This window comes from Varanus komodoensis, unplaced genomic scaffold (assembly GCF_004798865.1).
Source record: "Varanus komodoensis strain SLA01 unplaced genomic scaffold, ASM479886v1 scaffold4, whole genome shotgun sequence".
In the NCBI taxonomy this organism is placed as follows: Eukaryota; Metazoa; Chordata; class Lepidosauria; order Squamata; family Varanidae; genus Varanus; species Varanus komodoensis.
In genome coordinates, this window is record NW_025335941.1 from 10,979,707 (window position 1) to 11,005,014 (window position 25,308).

The 25,308-nt window shown below is 40.9% G+C and overlaps 1 protein-coding gene across 1 annotated transcript in view; it reads right to left on the minus strand.

Moving 5' to 3' along the window:
• The window catches only part of ABCG1 (ATP binding cassette subfamily G member 1), a 55,576-nt gene extending 34,450 nt beyond the window's left edge, over positions 1–21,126 (minus strand). The window contains exons 1-2 of the mRNA XM_044442455.1: positions 21,004–21,126; positions 15,280–15,523 (exon numbers count right to left, since the gene is read on the minus strand). Coding sequence (XP_044298390.1) covers positions 15,280–15,523; positions 21,004–21,045 — 286 coding nt within the window. The 5' untranslated portion in view covers positions 21,046–21,126. The remainder of the gene's footprint in view (positions 1–15,279; positions 15,524–21,003) is intronic.
• Positions 21,127–25,308: the final 4,182 nt, after the last annotated feature.

Here is a 25,308-nt window from a genome sequence, read left to right on the forward strand (position 1 = left end):
TTGCATTAAGTGGGCTTCAGGAGGTTGCTTCTTACTGTTCCCACAGTTTGGACTTTCAAAACTGAGCAACTATAGTCATACTGGACCTTTTGTTTCACAGAAACCTAGAGGAACTATATTCAGTATTTTGGATTAATTACAGCCAGTGCTTATTTTGTAAGAAAAAAGGTGCCAGAACTCATGAAAGTATTTACCTTTTGCACATAGTCAATCACTGTACACACACCCACACACATCAGTTGTGTAACGAAACATAATGGTAGCCGCCCTCAGTAAGCACTCAGCACACGACCACACGACCAGCCACAAGCCGAGCAGCACCACAAGCCGAGCAGCGCCATCACAACCAGCGCGGACAAAGTATGCATGCATCGAACTCGACACACAAGCAGCCCGCATGCACCGTTTTAATGATTTTGCTGCCAACCTGCTACACTCAACAGGGCGATTCGAATCCACGTGGGCCAAACATCAAATTTTCAAAAGTTACTTTTAAAACTTGGAAAATTCATTGAAAAAAGGTGGCAGAACTCCGTTCCAGTGCATTCTATGACAAAAAAGCACTGATTATAGCTAAAAAATCAATGTGCAAAGTTCTGAATCTTGCAATTACATACATTTCCATCTGGCGGAGCTTTTTCGAGTGGTACAAGGCCTGGTTCGCCCTGGCCCCTAAGAAAGATCTGGTTCCACCCTCGAAGGCCCACTGTGACGACTTTGCCAAGCATTTCAGGGAGAAAATTGCTCAGATTTGTCACGAGCTAGACTCTACTACTGATTCAGAGGCTTCTGGGGAGATACCAACGTCGCCGTCTGGTCCCAAATTAATGGCTGAATTTCAGTTATTGCGGCCTGATGATGTGGACAAGGTGCTTGGACGAGTACGTCCCAGCACTTGCCTATTGGACCCTTGCCCATCTTGGTTAATAAACAATGCCAAGCACGGGATTGGGATCTGGATCTTGGAAGTGGTTAACGCTGCTCTGAGGGAGGGTTGGGTACCTGCCCCTTTAAAGGAGGCGGTAGTCTGACCAGTCCTGAAGAAAGCGTCACTGGATCCAGAGACGGCCACTAATTATAGACCAGTGGCCAGCATCCCGTTTCTGGGCAAGGTGTTGGAGCGTGTGGTGGCGGGACAACTTCAAGCACTCTTGGATGAAGTTGATTATCTGGACCCATTTCAGTCCGGCTTCACACCCAGGTACGGTACTGAATCTGCCTTGGTCACCCTGTATGATGACCTGGGCAGGGAGAAGCACAGGGGGAGTGCGTCCCTGTTGGTTCTTCTGGACCTCTCAGTGGCTTTCAATACCAGCGACCATGGTATCCTTCTGGATAGGCTAGCGGGATTGGGGGTCGGAGGCACTGCTTTGCAATGGTTCCGCTCCTATCTCAATGGCTGATTCCAGAAGGTGGTGCTGGGGGACTATGGCTCTGCACCATGGCAGCTATGCCATGGAGTACCGCAGGGGTCCATTTTGTCCCCTTTGCTATTTAACATCTACATGAAACTGCTGGAAGAGGTTATCAGGAGGTGCGGGCTGCGGAATCATCAGTACGCTGATGATACCCAGCTCTACCTCTCATTTTCCACCAATCCAGGTGAGGCAGTGGCTGTGCTGAACCAGTGCCTGGCCGAGGTAATGGGCTGGATGAGGGCCAATAAACTGAAGCTCAATCCAGACAAGACGGAGGTCCTGTTGGTTGGCGGATCAGGCTTTGGGGAGGGTGAATTGAACCTAGTCCTGAATGGGGTTGCACTCCCTCTTAGGGACAAGGTTCGCAGCTTGGGAGTGCTCCTTGACCCAGAGCTTTCACTGGAAGCTCAGGTGACAGCAGTGGCGAGGAGCGCTTTTTTTCAGCTTTGGCTGATCCATCAGCTGCGCCCCTACCTGAAGAACGACTACCTGGCGACAGTCACACACACGTTGGTGACTTCCCGACTGGACTTCTATAACGCGCTCTACGTGCGGCTACCCTTGAAGACGGTCCGGATACTTCAATTGGTTCAAAATACAGCTACCAGGCTGCTGACGGGGACTGGGTGTTATGTTCACACGACTCCAGTCCTCCATCAGCTTCACTGGCTTTCCCATTGAAGTCTGGGCCCAATTCAAGGTGTTGGTGATGACCTATAAAGCCCTAAACGGCTTGGGTCTTGGTTACCTGAAGGAGCGCTTACGTCCATATATGCCCGCCTGCCCCTTGAGATCTGCGGGAGAGGCCCTTCTCCGGGAACCCTCCGTGAAGGAAATTAGGAGGGTGAGTACTCGGAGGAGGGCTTTCTCTGTGGTGACGCCCAATCTATGGAATGCGCTCCCCAGAGAGGTCCGCCTGGTGCCGTCGTTATTTGTTTTTCAGCGCCAGGCAAAGACCTTTTTATTCAAATGTCATTTTAACAGTTAATAGTATTTATTTATTTTATTCTTTGGCCAGGGCAACTTATTTTATACTGTTAATTTATATTATTCTATGGAAGTTTATTTATGGATGTGAGCCGCCCCGAGGCTTCAGCAAATGGGGCGGCATAGAAGTCTCCTAAATAAATAATACAGTAAAAGGGTAAATAATTCAGTCAATACACATACAGAAAAACATGCTCTGTTTATGCAGTCTATACAATGACCTAGATAAATAAAATCTGATTTTTATCTGCTTATTTATTTATATCTGTTTTGAGTGCTAAAAAGGTAAATGCTGAAATAAAGAAGTGGGCCCATTTCCTTGAAAAGGTGCAAAAGGAATGCATGCAAATGTATATGCATTCAAATTCTAATTTCACTTCTCTTCAGATGACCCCCCCCACAAAAGCCAGCCAACAACAACAACCATGCCAACAACAATTCAGCCCCATCACCACCCCAAAATTCAAACTAGAAGCAAAACACATAGACTCTTTCATTTCTCAGACTCCACAATACAATATCCAGCCAGGGAAAGGGGGAAAAGGGGGTGGTACTATGGCAAAGAACAAAGCACTCTAGAAAAGAATCACGAACCTTGAAGAAGGCACAAGCCGCCTAGGAAAATATGGGAAAATGGGCATACTGGAGCATTTTGTTGTGGTATATATGATTTAATATTGTGCCAGTGTAATTCCCATTTTATTTCACACACCATGAATTCCAGCAATTTTCCTGGTAAAAACCAGGATTTTTTTGCACAAGCAAGTATAAGTCAAACATCCTTCCAAAGCATGGCACCTAACTCTTTAAACAAAAACCTTTCCTATTTTGGGAATAGCCGGAATCTCCATAACACAGTCTATTAAATTTTTGCTCATACTCGTGTTGTCAATTAATTTCTGAAGACTCTGGCAAGTGAAATTATGAATTCTCTTGTTCAAAAGAAACTATACCGTAGAAAATAATTTTGCATCCTTTCTGGAGAAGGCACTGAGTTTGTCTTCATGTTCTCTGTCCTCTTTGCTTTTCACGTAATAATACAGGATAAGCAAGTAGACAAAAAAGAATCAGACAATTCCTAGGAAACTGAAATTCTTCCTGAATTCAGCTGAAACACAGGAACAAAGTTACATTGGAAAATAAAAATTCCTGCAAGTCTCTCTTAGACAATACTGATGAATTCTCCACATGGGCACAAGCGCACTGCTGGGATTCCACATTACTAGGTAGGGTTCCATCAAGGTCAGGTTAGCTTAGGTTAAATCTGGGAAGACTCACGCTGGCCTCTTAAACTATCCTGGTAGATTATTTTACTTAACTCTCATTGGAAAATCTGCTTCCCAGTTTGCAAGATGGACCCTGTAATTAATTGCACTGAATGATCTCAATGTGGTGTATTTATACATGTTCACAACTGGAAAACATTTAAGTAGGACAGGAGTTGGTTTTTGAAAAAAAATGCAACTCGGTTTGCTCTTTAGAATTAGTATCAGGGATAAAAAGCAAAGGAAACTGATACTTCCCGATTCCAGATACTTCCATAAGACACATTCTTAGAGCAAATAATGAGGCTCAAAGAGGTTGTGGCTGAATTGAATCCCATTGATTGCAATGGGTTTACTTGAAGTACAACTATGTGTGGATCCAATCAGTGGGTTTTTCCCCTAGCCCACTTGGGCATTGTCTGGACATTGAAGCCTGAAGTTTACCAGCCACTGGTCTGTCCACTGATGCAGCCTTTCGCCTGCTTGCTGTTTGTGGGAAGCATGCTCTGGTTTCCTTTGTCAGGCACCAACTCAAGCTCCCCATACCCCAGTGATAAGCACCACCTGTCCACTGTTGATGCACGGGAGGGAGCCTCTCTGCAGTGGATCCTTCTGGGTATGTTCCTACACAATGTCTGCTTTCAGCAGATGTATCTATATCCCCATTTCTGTTCGTCCAGTAAGTGGAGCCATCTGAATCAACTAATCCAGAGGTAGGCAACCTAGACTCCCCCAGATGTTTTGGAGTACAGGTCCCATAAGCCCTAGGCAACATGACAAATGGAGAGGATTATCAGAGTTGGGGTCCAAAGTATCTGCACTGCACCAGGTCACCTACTCTTGATCTAAACCAACAAAGGATTTTGTATTATTGCATAAACTTTGTAAATATGTTAGGAAAGTACAACAGTGTTCTTGTCTGACTTAATTCAGGTCACAGTATGCCCAAGAGGGTGCCATTTTTCATGCTCCCAGCCAGTATTGCTCTTAGGAAAATGCTTATAGTGTAGCATTAGCTCTATACTAGTGCATGAGAACCATGGGGCTGAATATCTCTCTGATTCCATAGATTAATTCTTCACTGTAGCTGAACTTAGACAGGCAACCGTAGAAAAAGATCTGCAACCATTTTAACTTCAATTTAAATTGAAAAGCAGTCTAGATTTACGGAAAATAAGTAACCTGAGAGAAAGCCATAAGCCTTTCCCACAGATCCTATATCAAAAGTCTGAAAAGTTAGAGACCACAGCCATGGTTCCACCTTTAAAAGCAACCATAGCACAATGTTCAATAAATATATAAATCCATGCTGGCCCTGTGTTTTATATCTCACCACAAGTGGAAACATATTCACTTCTTTCATGCAGTATATTAATTCTGGGAATGATGGGAGTTTTAGTACAATATATCTGAAAGGTGCCCAGTCGGGGAAAGCAACCCCTGTGCTATGGGAAGCAACACAAACAAACATTCTGTTTTATCAAGACACTCAGATAATGACACCACACTGAGCATTTCAGGATGCTTATTTCACCTGTGCTGTATTATGACTCAAACTTTTCTCAGTCATTTCCTTGAATAGTCAGACAAAAGGCAAAAACTCTGAAAGGAGGCAAATGTTGCTTTCTTTCTGATTGCTGTTATTTTTAAATACAGATACTTGGGTATCTAGCAATTGCTGCACTGAAGCATAGTAAAATAGCAAACATGCTATTACTTTTGTTTCTAGTTATCCTTTGTTGTTGTAAGTTGTGAAGTCATGTCCGACCCATCGCGACCCCATGGACAACATGGGGTCTTAACTTACCCTTTTGATATATTCTGAAATTGTATGAAAGAACACAACCCTTCTTAGAATAACAAATGACTAGTCAAATTATGGGATGAAGCAGTGAGGAAGATTCACTTTATTCACATAGAGGAAAGAGAAAAATATAGATTAGTTTGCAGGAGTGGGAAAAGTTTAGAATCTACTAGGACAACAAACAGGTCAGCTCTTAATAGGTCAGATCTCCAGTTTAATGCATTAATGGTCTCTGTGAGCTGTACGATAAAATTTATTTCACCCACAGGTCATTGCCAAGAAAAGTCTTAATGTCTGCTCTCATTTGTTTCTACTGTACGTATGTTTGGGCTGTAGTTTATGAAACTTCATTGTGCCAGGTTAGAGTCTAGTGTCATCATTTCGGGCAGGACAACAGGATGGAAGATCCCTCAAATGTATTTAAGTGCTTCTTTAAGGAAGGAACTCAGAGCCCTTCCTTATGAACAACAGTCTTTGCTCATGGAGGCATAATTTATGTGGAGCCTCTTCTCTGTGAACTGTCTTCTATGTATTTTTGATCTGATTGTAGTTGAGTGGAGGCAGATCATTCCCTCTATTTGTAGCATTCAGGCTGCATAAAGCAATGCTCATGTAGCCATAAGACCATCACCCAGAGAGGTGTCAACAGTTTGCAGACATGTAAATCATTAGAAAAGCAGACCCTGGGAAATGGGGAAGCCAGGCAGCATAGCTGCATGTTTCAGTGCTGACCAAAGATGAGAAGGAAAGCACCAAGTTTGCAGAAATGGTCAGCCTCTCTGGTCAGGATGGGGGAAGAGCTGGAGCACAAGTGCAGACTATGATTGCTCAAAGCAGAGAAATTGTCCCTAAGGCAAGGAATGAGAAGTTGAGGAGAACAAGTTTTGCACTAGTACCAGCCAGCTCAGAGCTGCAGGCTCTTACAGGAGGGCCTGGAACATCAGTGGAGATTTAGATCTTGGAAGCACCTAAACCAGCCCTCTGCCTTCACAAACAGAGCTTGCCTTCTACAGGTGACTTTTGCCTTGCTTCACTGCCCTTTTTGCTCACTGGGGCCGAGGGCAGGGGGACTGTGATTCTGCAGGAGCTCAGGCATGGAGATTGCCCTTTAACCTGCATGGCTGCATACCCAGCTCTCCCTCCCCGAGCCCAAGTACATCAGAGTGTCACAAATCTGCCAAAGTGAGTTGAGGGGGCACTAGGGAACTAATCTGTGCCAGCTGCATAAAAAAAAACAATCACGTGGCTATTTCTCCCCCCACCAAACTCTGCATAGGACTTGCCAGCCTACATTCTCACCATTCCAATGCGTGTAAATCAGGCCAGGGTACATCAGTTGTGTTGCTTGAGGCCTGCGATTTCTTTTGGTGCACTTCGGCACAGTGCACAGCATGAGTAGGCAAGTGAACTAGAATTGTTTCATCCAGATGTTGCAATGTATTACTTCATTGTTAGATTTTCTAGGCATCATAAGGATATACTATTCATAATGAGATCATTTTTAAAAGTAGGTTTTGGTGGATTTTTCTTTGTTTTTAGGGAGAGGAGCATTGCCACAAGTTTTGCTTCATTAATATCATATTGTAATGAAGTTACTGACTTAATTACTTCTGTTTGTACAATTTGCATGCTATAATACCGTGCAACATTTTAACAAAGAAAAATATTTCTATAGATTACAAGGGTAGGTCTGCATTATTTTACTTAGTGCCAGCAAAACTTGATTCATTCACGTTCAATTTAGAAAGGATTTCTTTAAAAATATGTTCCCCCAATGGCGTTTATACTTCCTGCAGTTAGCTCAGACTAGCTAGCTATTTCCCTTTTCTAAAAGTGGTTAATGGTTTTGTTAGCCAGGATGGAAATACATTTGTTCTGTTAGAAAGTGCAACCTCCAGGGTGAGTACAAACTATGAAATCCAAATGTTTTACAGGATAGAATGATGTATCATCCCCGAGCAATGCTTTTGGTCCCTAGTATGCACATTCTTTTCCTTTATCATCTTAGCGACAGACATAGTGCGCCCAATCAGTAGCTGCTTCGTCATTGCTTGAGCATCAGAGCCTGAGGTTACTATCGTGCAATGACCGACAGTAACCGAGCGTGAAAAGGAGAGCTGCTACATGCCGCAGTGTACCTGCTATGATAAGGACAGGCTTTTCTTGACTCCTCTAACCAGGATTAGCAAATAATAAAGAACAAATCCTATTTTTGATCATTTGCATCTTTAAAAGGCTCAGAATACAGAATCTTACAGGAACCAATACAGAACAAAATATCTGCTTGTTTAATTGAGCATGTAAGAATAAATTTGTAACAGTAGCTCAAAAATATTTTTAAAACAGAGAAACATGGTACACTTATACCAGATTTTGTAATTTTGACAACAGTGGATGTAATCCATCATGAAATCTATTCTTCCCACCAATTTTTAAGCATCATTTTCAGGCTTAAAATATTTTAGCTAAACAGCAGAGGTCTATTGTCTGGTGAAATGTATCTCAAACTTTGATTTTTAAGAAGTTTAAGAGTTAAAATAGCCAACCAAAATGTGTGCACTTTCATATCAGATATGCAACAAGTGGTGAAACCTAGCCCTCTGCTCTTTTTTTTTTTTTTAGAAAAATGTACATAATACCTATCTTTCCTAATAAACTAAAAAGCAAGACAAATGCATCAGAACAATTTTCTGATGGTAGTGCACAATGAAGGAATAGAGCAATTAATGTTCATAAACGCCATCTCCAATTGGCATTTTTAGAACTAATGGAATACATGCAAGACGGCTATGAATTCCTACTTCAGTGGGACTTGCCTAGAAAACACAGGAATGGATTATGACAGAAGCATTCTGCAGACCATTTCTAAAAGAACAATCCTAGGCATGTATTCTCTGAAGTAAGTCCTGTTGGCTTCAAAGGCTTAGTCCCAGGTATAAGATTCTACCCCGATAGCAAAATTCCTCTTGAAAAACTTGATGGAAATGGCCTGCCAAACAGATGGATCTATGGTACCATTAATTTCATTACTAAAGAATGCAATAGATACAATTGCAGACTTTCCTTCACAAATTGAGTACCATCAGAAAAAACTTTGGCCTATTTCCCTATGAACCTACTGTGCTGAATTCTTTGATGGTATTTTCTACCTATCTGAGTGATTCTTTGGCAATGAATGTACCTCTGCACCATTTGTACTCCCCGTCTGAAATCAAACATGGGAGCCCTCTAGGCAGGTACCTGATTTATATTCCTCTTTATATATAGCAAAGTGCGAGTGAATACCAATGGCCAGTTTCTAAGTGACGATGTACCAGTGATGTTGAGTGGAAAACCTTCCACTGCTCTATTTTTTTTCATGGAACAGAAAATCCATTTCTAATACCCATCAGGTAGTATCCAATGACTTACATCCAGAATTATATCTAACTCCTCCAACATTTTAACGGGTCTCCTCTTAGTAGAACTAACATTGGCTACAACCCAGTGTTTCATAATGTAGTGAATGGATACAATGCTATTTTCATTGAGCATTGAATTTGTTGTGATCACCATTTTTCAAATGACTGGGAAACATTTGTATCACTCTTATGGTATGCCAAGATTAGCGCATTAGTTCCTTTTCCTCCTAAAAATGTAAGCAATGTAAGGAATTGAACCAATGTCTTAAAATATATACAGTATATGTATTTGAATAAAACTTATTTAAGGAAAGCATTGAATAGAACATTTAAACCAGTTAAAGTTTTTGTTGATCCCACCCATCTCCAAAATATCAAACATTCTGCTAACATGTTGACTTCTGGAAAAGCTTTGAAATGCTTATATAGCATAGCCCATAAACACAGCCGACTGCTTTGATTTTGTTCATTAAATATGAGTCATAGACATACTACAACAGATACAATTTGATATGGGGTGCCTAGAAAGTCCCCATCTGGCCACTGAGTTTCTATTCAAGACATAGCTACCTCTGAGTCCATATTTTTACATAGATCGCTAAAGTGATGTAGGTTTGCTTCTGTTAACACTTGATCTCCAAGATGAAAAGACTTTGTTCTTATTCCACATGTTGTGTATACAGAAGTGATAAGGTGACAATATATTATCATCTTGTCAGATGGGTGTTATTCTGCTTCTTTGCCTATATCTGAAGAAGTCAGATAATGAACAAAGATAGGAAAAGTATTTATGACTCCAACTGAAGTTAGTAGAGATAAACTTTTCCTCTGTTAGAAAGAAGAATGTGCAATTATGCTTATTGCATGAGGATGAGACACAAGCAAAAGATTAACGGACTGAACAGCCAGACAGTTCTTTAGGGCAAGCCCATTTAAATAAGTGGAATTTGTAGAAACTTGCACTGGTTTTTTTTATGCAGCTCCCATTCATTTCAATGGAGCTTTCACACAAGAATTTCCTGGTAGGACATGCTTCTTGATTTGGGGTAAATAGATGAGGTTTATCCAGGTCATTATATTATTTGTCAATAAAAAGTTGACTGTATTCATTCGTTGCCTGCAATAATTCTTGGTGCTGACAGATATGAAGTTTTAGTATTTGCTCTAACATTGGTAAGTAAGGTTGGATGAGAAATTCATTTGGTTCTAGACTGTCCTAGTTTAAAAGATCAGAACAAAACACTAATGCTTAACGACTCTGTAGTATAGCCTTCTCCAACCTGATGCTCTCCAGATATTTTGGACCTCACTTCCCTTCATCCCCAGCCAGCATGCCTAATGGTCAGAAATGCTGGAAGTTGTATTCCAAACCATCATGCCAGTACCAGATTGGAAAAAGCTGCATTATAAGTCAGTAATGTTATTATTGCAATATTATAATAATATTGAAAAGGAGAGAACTGAGGCTCAGTGGCTTTCCTAAGGACACCTAGAAAGTTTATGGCAGTGGCAAGATTCAAACAAAGGACTTTTGATGCACATTAGTTTAGCTAACATACTCAACCAGCTCAACACAAAATGCATAGACACACAGATGGGCTTGTTATAAAACTGATTTTGACGATTTACATTTTTTTGACAAAAGAATTCTTATCACCATTTTGGCAAAGTGAACTTCAAAACACCCAATAAACCACCCATCCAGTATGCTGAGCTTCCGCTAACTAGTCATGTTTGAAAAGAGGGGAGATGACCTTTTAATAAATTATAGATAATTTTTGTGACTGTTTCCCACAAAGCTGCAGGTGGTGAGTCAACAGAAAAATTGTTCATCGTGCTTTAAGGCAAACACTAACAACTACACATTGAAAATAGGCAGTTTAGGTCAAAAGGACTGCTTTATAAGTATGACTGTAACAGTATCAGACACTCAAGTGGTAATACGCAGCCACAATAGCTTGTACAATAGAAGGCAAACCCATGTGGAAATGCAATGACTTCATTCAAATATGTGGCACTACACTCCAGAGTTACATTTTGTTTACTTCCAGGTTGATTTACTTTACAGAAACGTTTGCTGCTGGAAATCATCTTCCCTCTATGAAGGACACATAGCACTCTGCTCACCTCAAAATACAGAAATACCCTCTGAATATTCTCTTCCACTTTATATCTGTGGTGATTCAGAATGGTTTCTGCCAAAATGGCCAGTTGTCAAGTGTTGGCCAAGGATAAGCACACAATTCAATATTGCTAAAACCTGTGCATTTTGATGCAGATCTTAGATTAGAGACAAGATAGAAGAAATGTTCTCCCAGCTTCATCCCTGTATGGAGAAGCCACCCTAGCTCACTTTGAGCCAGGTGTGTCTTGTTAGAGGTTCTAAATTAGGCACCATTCAGAAAACAGCCCTCCATTCTTGTCCTCTTTCAGGCGAACATCATGGATGAATAGCCCATGCCAAAAGTCTCCAGGGGGAGCATTTAACATGGAGTGAAGACAGACAGAGTGCAATTCTAGAAAGGTTTTATGTGCTTCTTCCAGACTTAAAAAGAAGGTGAATGAGCTGTGGCTTCTAGCTAGATCTTTAGATGTCTGGCTGGCACTTTTAGTCATATTAAAGTCTTTAAGAGCTGTAGGTGACAATTACTGAATTCTAATCCTTTGTGGGTTAGAGCAGTTTCACTACCAAACACAATTTGCAAACTGTTTTAGCAAAGGCCAGATTAACCTCTTTCTGGACTATCTGAAGTTACCCTCTCCATTCTTCAGTCCCTAGTAGTTCTAGAAATAAATTTGCTGTTTTGCAAAACTAGAGTCAAATGTGGAGACCCAAGGAGGACACGTCCTTAGCCCAATGCAACATTCCCAAACCTGATACCCACCAGTTACAACTCCCATCATCCCTAATCACTGGCCATGCTGGATGTGGCTGATGACTGGGGAACACTGGCCCAGTGTGATGCTTTCTATCCATCTTGCTCAGATCTGTTCACTCCTGTGTGTAAGTCTCACAAATAACTGGTCACTTCTATGGTACACATTTTTCTAAAGGGACTTGCATGGAATTGTGCTGTAAGTCTCAATGAGTTTAAATGGGCTCACTCCCAGGTAAGTGCACATAGGAATGCAGCCATAGACAACAGTTAGATAAAAAGGTTTCCAAAAGTCATTTGGTCTCCTTTTGGATGGATTGAAAATATGTATTCTGGGTAACTGATAAAATAAGGGTTCCTATGGACTCTTTCTACTGTTCAAGCTTGATTTCAGGTGCTCCTAATTTTTTGCCTAACATTTGTAATCCCTGTTCCTTCATAACTACTGCAGGCTTCCCAGATTAAGACATTGCCAGGCTTTTGAAGTTTAAAGCCAACATGGCTCTGCTTTTTCAATCGATCTTTGGAAATCCAATAACCATCATTATTAGATGTTACCCTAGAACCATACAGTTGGATGGGGCTTAGCAGGTCATTAGGCCCAACCTCCTGCTCAGTGCAGGATTCAAGTCACCCATCCAGATTTCAACCTGGCCCAACCCTGTTTAGCCTCCAATATTCAACAGGATCAGGCACCTTAGGCTATATGGAAGCAAAAACCTTTTCGTCTTAAATACAACTTTTCCATAAATTGCTAAGAAGAAACATTCTGCCAAGTGAGGAACTCCGAATTCAGCATATCACATCCCATAAAAGGACACAGAGACACAAGAATAAGGAGCGGATGATCTATATTGTATTTCTGAAATAGCAAAGATAGGACTTCTCACATGCAGCTTTACATTTGGAATGAGACATTTGCTCTGGCAAAATAAAACATGTTGAGCTGGATTATCCAACTGCATTTTCACTCAAATATCCACAGCTGAGCTATATTTTCTTTTGATTTCAGGTTCATGACACATTTTCTTTCTTGGCAACAAGATATGTTTTATACTAATTTCTGACACTTTGCTTTGGCCCTACTAAGTACAGGTTTGCCACCACCTCTAGCATTTCAGTTAGTATGAATACTATGCACTTTAGACAACAAAAAGTCCAAGAAGGAAAAATCATCTAATGTCTGTCATAAAACAGATTCTTCAAAACTTCTATAATGGCAGCAAATCACTTGTAAAGAAGTTGCTTTGAATATAGGATCACATGGGGCATTCCTATATCACATAGATGGCAACAAGGGGAAGGGCTTTCTCAGTGGTGACCCCCATCTATGGAATGATCTCCCTAGTGCAGGTACCACATCCATCATCTTTTCAGTAGCAGGTTAAGACAGCCCTCTTTTCTGGGGCTTTTAAAGACTTATTCAGCCACCCAGTAGCTTGAGGGGGATCGCTAGCTATTTCTCTGAGTCACTCTTTTGTTATTCCTGTTGTCTGTTTTTATCATGTGTTTTTATCTTTTAAAAACATTGTTTCTGATTTTTCTGATATTTTGATTGTATTTTTAGCATATCTGTTTTAATGGACTATGTAAACTGCCCAGATAGCTTTTGCTGTAGGGTGGTATAGAAATGAAATAGTAGTAGTCATCATAGTAATAATAAGAGTAACATATGCTGCTTAACCAAGGAATATAAATGTAACTACAGTAGACCAAACTTGTGTTCCCCCTAGTACAGCAGTTTGTTACCAGTGAGAGGTACAGGAATTCAAACTGCCCAAAGCAGCAGTAATTTCGGTCTCATGAAATGTATGTCTCCTTGATTCCTTTACTAAGAAGCAAACTTGATCCAAGTATACAGCATTCAACAGTTCTGAATGTAATTCTATAAACAACCAGTTTAAGAAATATCTCATAGGGGAAGATCTGAGTGTAAATCCAAAGATGTAAAGCTGTATTGCATTTGCAAGGGCTGTATGAATTCAGCACACTGAAGAAGAGTCAACCACCAGTTGATATTCCAAATCAGTTCCTGTCATTGCACAAGATTTCATTGGGAACAAGTGGTTCCTGTATAAGAGCCCACTCTAAGCCTTAGTAGTACTATGCTATCAGGTACATATTAATTCTTTTAAACAATGTCACAGATATTTCTGGTACATCAAGACTTCGTTTGGATCCACACTCAGGAATTCAGTACGGAATTGCCATGCTTTCATCACTTGTTTTTTATGGGTCCACACTGTCATCTAATTATCACCTTTGTATGCCCTTTGTCTTCTCAGACCACAAGAAATCATTTTCCCCGTAGGAAGGAAGGACAATCTCCACAATTGTAAATGCCTTTAGCACTGCATTTTATCAAAGGATGTGGCTACAGTGTGGGTGGTGCTGAAGCAGAGAAATGAGCCTTTCATAATTCAGCACCCATTCACTTTGAAGTGGGTGACATTTTATAATCCCATTATGGTGCTTTTTCAGTCAATGGTTTAATTAATCTCTAACACATTTTGCAACTATTTTTTTTTTTAAAGGAGAGAGAGAATGTCACCCACAGTTGAGAAAGGAAGAATGATTGGCTTGTTTGGTTTCCTCACCTGTGTGGAAGCAGCCTTAATCTCAGGAAGCTGGCCACTCCTAGCTGCAATTGCTCAGGTTGTTTTTCCACTGCAAACATTTACTTGGAAGTGCAGCTACTATCCATCGGCTGTCTGAGGACCACTTCTAACATTCAGTGATAATGGACTGAGCAATTTCCTTTATCTTATTGATTCTTCCATTTCAGAGCTATCTGAAAGTACCTTACACAGTGAGTTCTCTCCACCATTCAGAGCTGAATTCTGTCCTAGGCTTAACCTGCTCTAGGAAATGAGATTAATATTCATCAAGGACTGTGATCAAGCGTGAGCTACCATGGAGGAGGGGTACAACTTGCCCATTGGTCCTTCTTAAAAACACTGACTTAGATTCAATAGTCAGCTAGCTATTATTTCTTTACTCAAATATGTAAAGAGATAGAGAGCACCACATGGCAGGAGAGGGCTACCACAATGCAATGCCTCAGTAAAACCAACATTTGTAGAACCTATTTTGGGCTAAGGACAGAATTCTGTTTCAGAGGAAGCTTTGGTGGAGTAGGGTGAGGTGGGATTCCAGTAGTAGATGACGCTGGAGAGAAAAGTGATAAGGTCAGCATATTTTAAGCTTAAAGCTTTGACTGCCAGTACCTAAGCCTCAAGAGATGCATTTTATCCTATTAGAATGGGTGAGACTGCCCAAAAGCCAAGAGACACCAAAATCAGTGGTTTGGGGGCAAGGAGGCAGAAAAGAGGCATGGCCATTTGGGGAATCCCCCAGGGCTGGACTGGGACACAAGACTGCTGGATCTGACTGTCAGGCTTGAGGTTCTGCGCCTGCAATTTGAGTCACAACAGAAAATGTTCCTTTGTTCTAACCTCAGAAGATCACATTTCCTGCCTTTGCTACCATTTTGCTTTCATTGATCATCTCAGAGGACTGTTGACTTACCCTTCTTCCTCCACCATGGTCCTTCCTGGACAGAGTAGGAGAGTTCTTTAAATTCAATGTTCACAGCTGGTCTCCGGGGAAGGTAGGAGAAGCGATGGGCCTCCGTAAAAGCATTGTCCACCTTTTTTAAATGGCAACTGAGCAAATGCACATCCTGTGTGTCTGTGCCATTGGCGAGCACCTCATCCACTGAAACGCATACTGACTTTGCCTCAGACATAGCAAATGCAGAATTGCTGGCATTCTAGAATACAAAAGGAAAAATGAAGAATGAATATTCCCCACAAACTCTCCTAGGAAAATACACTCACTAAACTTGTGCTTCAGTGCATTATCACACAGTAATGGCAGAAAGGAGAGAGAGAAAAAGAAAGAAAATTACTTGCTATTGGCTGGGTCAGAGGGGATGTCCAAAACATCTGGAGGGCATCATGTTTGGGAAGGTTGATCTATGCCAGTTGCAGGGCTATTGCATTGGCCAATTTTATTCCCAGAAAAGCTGCACTGATGAGCTCTCTTATGCAACAGATGTATCTTCTTCTCGGACTGTTTGGAACACTCTGGTTCCCCAATGGTCTGATCACATAGTGTTGCCATGATTCACCTTTACAAAAATGAGTCCCTGTGATGCATGGACTTGAATGCTCCCCTTCACTGATAGAGTGACAGAGGGTTGTATTTTATACTAGCCACAGTTTAGTATTCCACATAAATCCTAAACAATGGTTAATCTTAACTATTGATTGTGCAAACAAGCCAACTTCATGAACTCTGACTTGAGGTTGGCTTGTTTATACCATCTATAGGAAAGACTAACTACAGTTTGTCTAGGGTCAGACATCACAAAAAGCAAAAGTTTCTGGACACTTTGTAGTCACAGCAGAAAAGGTGGGAAGTAGTGTGGAGGACAACCTTGTTGTCGCTTATCCAAACACACCTCATGTGTAACCCAGACAAAGGGCAGCAGCAGATCCCAGAATTATAATGTCTAACATAGTTGGTATAAAAAGGTTAAAATAAATACATAAATGTGTTATTCAGATTATGTATCTGTCCACAAAATTATATTCTTGAAAAGGTCTGGGTTGTTCCCGAGAATGAAATGTATTGTTAAGAGTTACTCTTAGCACACTGAGTGGACCAGATGCAAAAGATACAGATATTACAATAGATATTTTGCCCAAAGTGCCTCTATCTGAACTTTGTCAAAGGTTATATACATCACAGAATTCATTACCCTTTTCTTGTTTTGTTCTATGAACCAAGGGATACTACAGGAACATTTAATTGAATGACTATTTGCATACACACACATACACACACACATATTTATATATATTTAATTTCCAAAAGAGCTCTTAGCACACGGAATGTTTTTTAGCAAAGGGACTTCGTTTAGATCACACAGTGTTAGCATGATTATGGTGCACTTATATGGGAAATAGATGTAGAGACTATTCCCATTATCTTTAATTCTTTTTTACTGGACTCTTAAACGCCTACTTGGAAAAAAGACCAATTAACTGAAGAAAAAAAAATCACTGGAAAATAAGCTTGCTTAGATCAAAGACCAGGGCCAGGTACAAGATGATTTCAAGATCAGGCTTCCAGAAGTCCCAGACCAGATGGCAGAGGCAGAGTCAAAAGCCACCTCAAGGAGCAGATGCTGGGAGGTGGCAGCAAGGTGCTGGAGGAAAGATCGGTGGTACTTGTGTCTGTGCTCTGCACCTCCTGACGTAGCTGCTGCATTCTGGTGCTGTCCCACTGTCAGTGCTGAACACATTAATCTCCCCTTCCAGCTGGCTTTCAGACATGGAATGGGAGAGGGCACTATCAGGCAACAAAAAATCTCTGCAACAGCCCTGCTGAAGTCAGTGGCTGAAACTACAGGGCTGGAACCTAAAGTAAATCAGACAGCTAGACTTCCAGTATGTAGACGAGTCCAGTCCCAGGAGTTAATCTCAGGGCAGACCGAACCTACCCACCACTTTTCCAGGCTAGGCCCAGACCTACCCACTGCTTTTGCCAGTGCTGTCCTCCACAACCTATTTGTTTTCCATCTTAGCTCCACCTCACTCAGAATGAAATTGGTGTCTTGTTTTGGCAGGTTTGCATTAAGTGAAGCTGCATTAAGTGAAGCTGGGGTGAGTTGGTACATAAAAACGTCCTTCGGGAGACGAGGGTGGGTTGCAAAACAGGAAGAACAAGCAGCAGTCACCTACTGGTGTCACAACCTCACAGTGCTATTTTTAGAAACTCATTTGTTTACACAGTTTGTCAGCTCAGCTCTGTCAACTCAGAGCTGAATGGGTGCTAACAGAAGCACTTTCACTTACACATAGCAGGTACCTAACTTTTGCCAACGCCACAGCCTTCTCTCTACTGTTCTGTTTCAGAAGGTTCTTCAGGTCAGCATGGAGCTACAGAGTTTAGGGGCCATTGGGAAGACTCAGACATTCCACCTTACAGTTTCATGGAATTGGAAGGGGCCTTAGATTTCATCCACCCCAGTCTCCTCCTGAGTATAGACTCTGTATTGCAGGGTACAAGCACACCATCCCTGACGGATGGCTGTCCAGGATGCCTACTAAGATACCTCCAGCACAGGAACATTTGTCACCTCCCAAGGCAATCCGCTCCATGCCAAACAGTTCTCACTCATAGTAAATTTCCCCTAATGTTAAGCCAAAATTGGCTTCCCTGCACTTTCCACCCTTTGTTTCCAGTTCTGCATATGAATGTGTGCCCTGCTTTTGAGACTACATTGACCATGTGCCTGTGCACATTTCCATGTGTTCATAAAGTAGGCTTATAAATAGCCATTCAATTGATATGTGACAAATTGGAAAGCTGTCTAGAAAACTAGACTGAAAAGCTTTGGTAAACTGGAAAAGACGTAGTATTTGTTCCTAACACACATACGTGCCATTTTTTAGGAAGAAGTGAAGCAAGGAGGGAAACAAGGCAGGCTGCCTTGACATGGAGTCAACAACCCAGGATCTGGAGGCCAACATGCATCCACCGTTTCAGGGGCTTATGCATATTCTAGATGCATTAACTGGGAGTGAAAACATACGATCCTTGTGACCTTGATTTATTTTCTTTATATTAATTCCAGATTCCAAGACTGGATTGCAGTTGACACTATCACTTATTCATATTTAAGAAGGTTAAATTACATAAACAGTTTTAAGCAAGTACAGAATTCAAAAGCAGATGCAAATATGGAATTCAAAATTCAGGTCAGTAATTGAAAATCAGTTCAGTTTTCCAAATCCAGTTATTAACTCATGCCCAGAAATAACTAGGTAGGTCAGATGTCCAACAAAGCATGCCAGCTACTTGAGCATTTTGACACAAGCATAATTTGAATAGATAAAAATCTCAGGCTGGCAGAACTTTTTAAAAAATGAACTTAATCAATGTTTCTGCCCACTAAATAAGAGCGGGCTATCGAACATTCTGTGGTCTTACAAGCTTTCCTTCTAAAATAACAGAAGGCTCAAATTTAGCAGACCGGGTATGGAATCATCAAACACTAGTCATGTGAGCTGGGATGTTTTTTTTAAAGGAAAGATCTGTTCAAAAACAGGGTGCCATTGCTTTTGAATACTCAGGATTATACAGCTTTTAAAAATCCTGTTTTTAAAATATCCATAACACAGACATCCAAGCTACTGGGCTACTCATAATTAATTCTAAAAATATAATAATATCTTAGCTCAAGATCAGTCAGCTTTGATGTGGATATTTGCCCTCCTGTTTAGATATCCATTGTGGTAACAAAAGTTAAGATACTGAGCGGACTTGAGAAAGTTATTTAAAATAACAGATGCTGCAAAAGAAAATCTTGCAATACTGAACCCCTATACTCAGTATGTCTAAGGACTATTTGTTAGAAACTTCTTCTACCCCCTCCCCAATCTATTTGGAATGCACTTGTACTAATCCAAAGAATGGTTGATCTTATCCCAGGAAATTTCAAAGGTCATGATCAAGTCAGGAGATTTAGCATTTTGGGAAGCAGGGACAGAAAGAAAAATCAAATGGCTCATTTGCAGGTAATGCAAATACATTTGTCTCTCTGACTGAGCCAAGTCATTTGATATTCTTTAATGGTGAATATTTGCTTTTAAATGGATAGCTCAACTCAAGAGTTACAGGTTGCCTTATATTCTAAAGCCCAGCTTATGTAGGCTAGCTCCACTTGATGGCAGATGCCATTTCCTTATAGAGTGGAGCATGTGGATTCATCGCATTTTCACTATGAGAATATTATTTGTCTCATGTTACAAAACAAGAGGCTGAGCAATAAGTACATTCCATTGCAAAGTTGTATGACAATGATTATGAAAAATGTGCATCTTTCAGCCTCAAAAAGTTACTTTCAAGAAAAACTATCTTTTTGTCTCCTTTTGCCAAGTTTACACCAAATCCATTATATAATGAGCTGGAAGGGTTATCTTTACCTCAGTAAGTCTGTTTTCAATTCCTAGGATGCAGTCGGGAAAGTCTGAGCATGCTCAGAAAACCATCTAATTCCCCCCCTCCCCTCGCTCCATCTTTTTTTATGAGCACAAGGCAGAGGTAACTTTCGGTCAAACCCGGCTATGTGCAGCTGACTTCAAATCCAGGATGATGTAAATGAGAAAAAAACAAAGAAAAAACATAGCCGCAAACCCGCAGTTTCTCAGCAGTCTATACCTACAAGATGACAACATTCGTACCACAATAAGTTACAGCCCTGCAAAACTTTGGAGGGTTGCAAAGCCCCGAAGAGGGAACGCGTGTCAGGACGCAGTTGGGGACACATTGCACACAAACACTATTACGCTAGAAAGCATTTCCATGCCTCTTATTTTAGAGAGAGAGAGAGGAAAAATCAGTGTCATTCGCAATGCAGCAATGTAGGGAGCAAAAGACAACACATATTCCCTTACCAAAAGAATTTCGGTGCTGATGCGCTCCAGATCAAGGCTGATTAATTAAAGCGAGACAAACCTAGATGCACCCTCTTTTCTCCCATTCAGCACATAGCCACGCATACACACAAAACCAATTAAAGTGAGGGTTGATCCATCACAGCAAAGCTCCGATTAAACGGGCCACCCCCGGCTCAAGCTTTGTGCAGACTCCATCACTTAGGACGAGAAGTCGCTCTTTTTTTCCTCTCCCCTCTGGATAGAATTTTATTTATTCGTCTCTTTTTGACTTGGTAGCTTCTCTTTCGCTTTTCAGCGCGTTCTGCAAAACAGAGGGGCTATGCCTGACCTCAACATACAGGGTTTCTCTTAGCTCCCGTTTGATTTTCGGCACAAAAAAAGAACAGAACACCAGAGCAGTAAACCAGAGGAACAAGATGATTAAACAAGAAAGAAAAAGAAAATAGACATACTGCTGTTACACAGTTCTATCATTGGAGAGTGGGGACGAGGGAGGAAAGTATCTTGTCACATTTGGTTCCCAAATCTCAGTTCCTTGTTCAATTTTGTTATATTATTCTCAATCATTATTATTTATAATCATCCCCATCTCCTCTCCAGTTTCGCTTAATAATAATAGTGGTCCAAAGAATCGCAACCTTTCCCCCGCTCTCCAGCCCCGTGCTGGCTCCCGCCTAACCGAAAATAATATGCAGGAAAGAATCCTCGCTAGAGTTAGTTCAGCTGAGCAGCGGCAACGTCCGGATGGCTCAAAGAGCAGATGCGAGGAGCATCCCCTTACCAAAGCGGCGCCCACTGAGAAAGCTGCCATCAGACATGCCATGTGCCCGCGAGGCTGCAATCGAAACAGCAGAAGAGGTGGGCAGAGCGGGGGAAATCAGAAAGGAAATGAACCACCGGCGAGGGACGTCCAGAGCAGCTGCAGCAGCCCTGACGATGATCCGGAGCTGGAGCAAGAAGCGGCTTCAAACGATTGCAAAAAATTGGAAGCGGGGGGGGAAAGAGGCGGAGATGGGGCCGCGGTAGGTACCGGCTGCTTGATTACACAGGCGGCGCGCTCTCGGCCTCCCGTTGGCTCTTCCACTGCTCGCTCCCGTGCTCGATTGGCTGAGGAGAGGCAGAGGGCGGATCTCGCAGGCAAACGTGCTCTTGTTTTCCTCTTGTATTGGAATTTCTTTTAAGCCTTTTTTTAAAAACCTTTTTAGCCTTTTTTTTAAAAAAAGTGGAAGCATGGGACTTTGTCCATGTATGGAGGCTAAATAAAAAGTGTGAGGGATTATGATTTTACACAAACTCGTCTGTCAAGTACAAGAAAATAAAGTATTGGGGTAGTTCTGATACATTTATTCTTCCCTGATTCATTGAGTATCCATACACACAGTACTACCACAATATGTGTTATATTCAAGCAAGCTGGAATGTATCCTGCCTTCATTTAACATGATTAATATGCTTCTTCATTTTCTAAAATCAAGTTTTTCAAAACCATGGACGTCAGCAAGAAAGGAAGCAGAATTATTAATCCTACGGTAGCTTCTCAGAATGATAAAATTTCTTTCCTTAACTGCTTGAATAATCTGGGCAGTTTCTATGTCATACTCCAAGGGACTCTGTTTTAAAAGACAAAAATGTGCATCCTTTCCATGCTCATGAAATTCTCACCACTCTTTTTGTCAGCACTCAGTTGCTTTGTGATTTTGAGTTTTCAAAAGCTTTTTTCAGCAAGGGAGTTTGGGTTTCCTATTACATGATCCACTTATCCATACAACCTCACAGATCAATAAGTGATTCATCTCTGTATAAGCCACTGTAAAGTGTCAAGGTAGCTAACTGCTACCAAATGGCACTTAGGGATATTGCAAAGCAAATAAATTATATAACTCACAATCTAAAAATAGCAAATACTTGCCTTTGCTCCCATTCTTGCATTCACTTTGCAAATGGCACACTGAACAATTAGTGTGCATTTCAATAATGAAAAAGTTAACTATTACATGCCCCCCCCCCTTAAATACTGGTCTGGCAGTAAACAGGGACAACAGATCAACCAAAAAGGGGCAAGTGCCCTAGTGTTGTTAGTTCAATTACTATTTAATTTTATATAGTCTTGGGAGCACCTTAAAGATTAACACATTCATTATTGCCTAAACATTCATAGATTGTAACCCATTTCCTCAGATTCATAGAATATTATGAAGCCAACGATCTGTTTACTGCAAGTGCAAACTTTAAGCTACTGATGAAATGACTCTATACATGGACATCATTAGATGGCCTATTAGATTTCTGTACTGGCAATGTAATTGGAAACAAAAGATGGAGAAGCAGTATTCTTGCTGCCAAAACAAGACCAGGAGCAGACTGTGGTAGTGACCAAGCTAAAAAAAAACCACTAAAGGAAACAGTATCAAAATGCAACTTAAATAGCATTCCTAACAAACTTAAAGTCCACCTATAGAACAGATTAGCATTACTCAGCATAATTAACCATGAGCTAGAAGAACTACATACTGAAAACACAGACATTAGCGAGGAATGCCAAAAGAATTCTTGTAACAAAGAGGACAAAGAAACCTAGTTGGATGACTGAAGAAACACGAATGCATTTTTTCTTTGATTGTCACATAGAAATGACAAGAACAATTACAATGACCCTTTTAAAGAAATACATTTTATGTACTGTAAGCTACCTAGGAAAGCCTTGGCCATTATAGGCAGCCTATAAATACATGTATAAATACATAAATAGAAGAAAAACAAGAAAAGCAAGAGACCTCTTCCAGAAGATCAAAGAAATCAAAGGGAAATTCAAACCTAGATTAGGAATGCTGAAAGACAAACAAGGGGATGCACTCTCTGACCAGGAGTAAAGAACAAAGTGGAAAGAATATACAGAAGAACTATGAAGAGATGAATGGACGGCAGACTCTTTGAAAAGAAACTCTGAGAAAGCGCTTACAATATTATAAAGCACAGTAAAAAACTGGTCTAAAAGCAATTGTAAGGAATAAAACACCCAGAGCAGATCGGATACTAATAGGACTATTCTAAGCTTCAGGGATGGCATTTGTCCAAACCCTAAAAAGAAGATGCCAACTAATATGGAAAACAAAACAATGGTCTACAGACTAGAAATGTTCAATACACATTCCAAAGAAAATGCAAAAGATTGCAGCAACCATAGGGCAATCACACTAATTCCCCATGCAGGCAAAGCGATACTCTGGGTATTGCAACAAAGAATATAACAGTATATGGAGACAGCAATGCCTGACATTTCAGCTGAATTCTGAAAAGGAAATGGCACAGCAGATCATATCGAATATACATTGGCTACACCAAAAAAATTCAGAAGATCAATCTATGCTTCATAGTCTACAGTAAAGCAATTGACTGTGTGGAGCAGAAGAAGCTATGGAGGACCCTGCAAGAAATGAATGTACCTCGGCACTTGATTGTCCTGATGCATACCCTGTATGATGAACAAAAGCATAGTTAGGACCAAATATGGAGAAATAGAATGGTTTCCTATAGGCAAAGGCATCAGACAAAGGTGTATTTTATCTCCCTATCTGTTCAATTTGTACCCAGAACATATAAAGAAAGCAGAATTAGAATCAGAGGAAGGAGTGAAAACTGGTGGCAGACACAAACAATTTAAGATGTGCAGATAATGCCATATTGCTGGCAGACAGAAGCAGCAGATTAAAACAACTCCTGATTAAAGAAGCATGTGCAGGAGCAGGACTGCAGCTGAATCAAAAATCACAACTGCTGAAAAATTACTGAAGAATAAAGAAATTGAAATTTGTGCAAGTTTTTGAATTAATGACTGAGCCAAGGTATGCAGAGAGAGACTGTAGCCAAGAAATTTGGAGCAGACTGAGACTGGGAAGGGATGCAATGAAGGAATGCAACAAACATCATCAAGTGTGGGGATGTTTCACCGGAGACTGAGGCCAAGATCATCTACTCTGTTGTGTCCCTGATTTCTCTGTATTGGTGTGAAAGCTGGACTGTGGAGAAAGCTGACAAGAAGAAAATCATCCTTGTTTTAATATTGCAGTGTGTCATTTCTGTTGCTAGATGTCAGGGCCATATCTGGGCCAGCTAGCAGCATAAACATTAAAATAAATAGGTTAGTCAGTTGGTAGCTAAAGTTAATCTCTTCCTGCTGATAACAGAATGACAGTGTATATTCAGTTATCAACCCTTCAGTTTTTCTAAAGTGCAGACATACTGATTTCTTACTCTGATTTTCAAGGTTCTGAATGTTCTTCCAAGGGGAATGTTGTAAATATTTTGGGACTTTTAAAATTAATGCATGGGAAGTAATCATTTAATAGCCATTTGTAAACAATGATTGATTGTACTATATATTGACAAAAGTGGAAAGAGGACAATACTTGGGGTAATAATACCAATAAATTTAATACCATGACAACATGGTTCTGGGAGGAAAGCAGCATTAGTGGCTTTATTCAAAATCAGTCTTACAACAATTCAAGATAGATAGATATAGATGCAGCATGGATGCTCATGTGCATCAAGGGCAGGGGGTGATAGGACTGTACCCAAAGGCTCTGATCCTTTGCCCACTTGTTTGGGCATGAGCACCATTGACCTTAGTGATGTTTACTTCAGCATAGACATGTCAGAGATTGTTTCAGGTATGCAACATGCCTGCGAAACAAGATTCACTACCAATTTGGCAGTAAAGCAAGATTCTTGCTAAGAGTGACATGGTCGCTCTGCACTGGTGCAGGATGTGATGAAGAAAGGACTATTTGCCCTCCTCTTGTACTTGGGTCAAGCAGAGGTGATGAGAAGGAGCCTTATGGGAGTTAGACACTCTCCAGGACAGACAAAATGGCAGGAAGTCGATTCAGGGCAGCTAAGGATGACAACAGTCCAACAGCCAAGTAGCCAAAGATAATCAGTGGCAATTAATCACACCCTCTTCATTTCCCCATGAAAGAGTCAGTTACATTTCTGCATCTTTTGTGGAAATTGAGAATTTGAGAAATTTCTCAGGGTTCAGGGCTTCAATATGAGGAGGTAGCTGAGGGATTCATAGATAATTTTT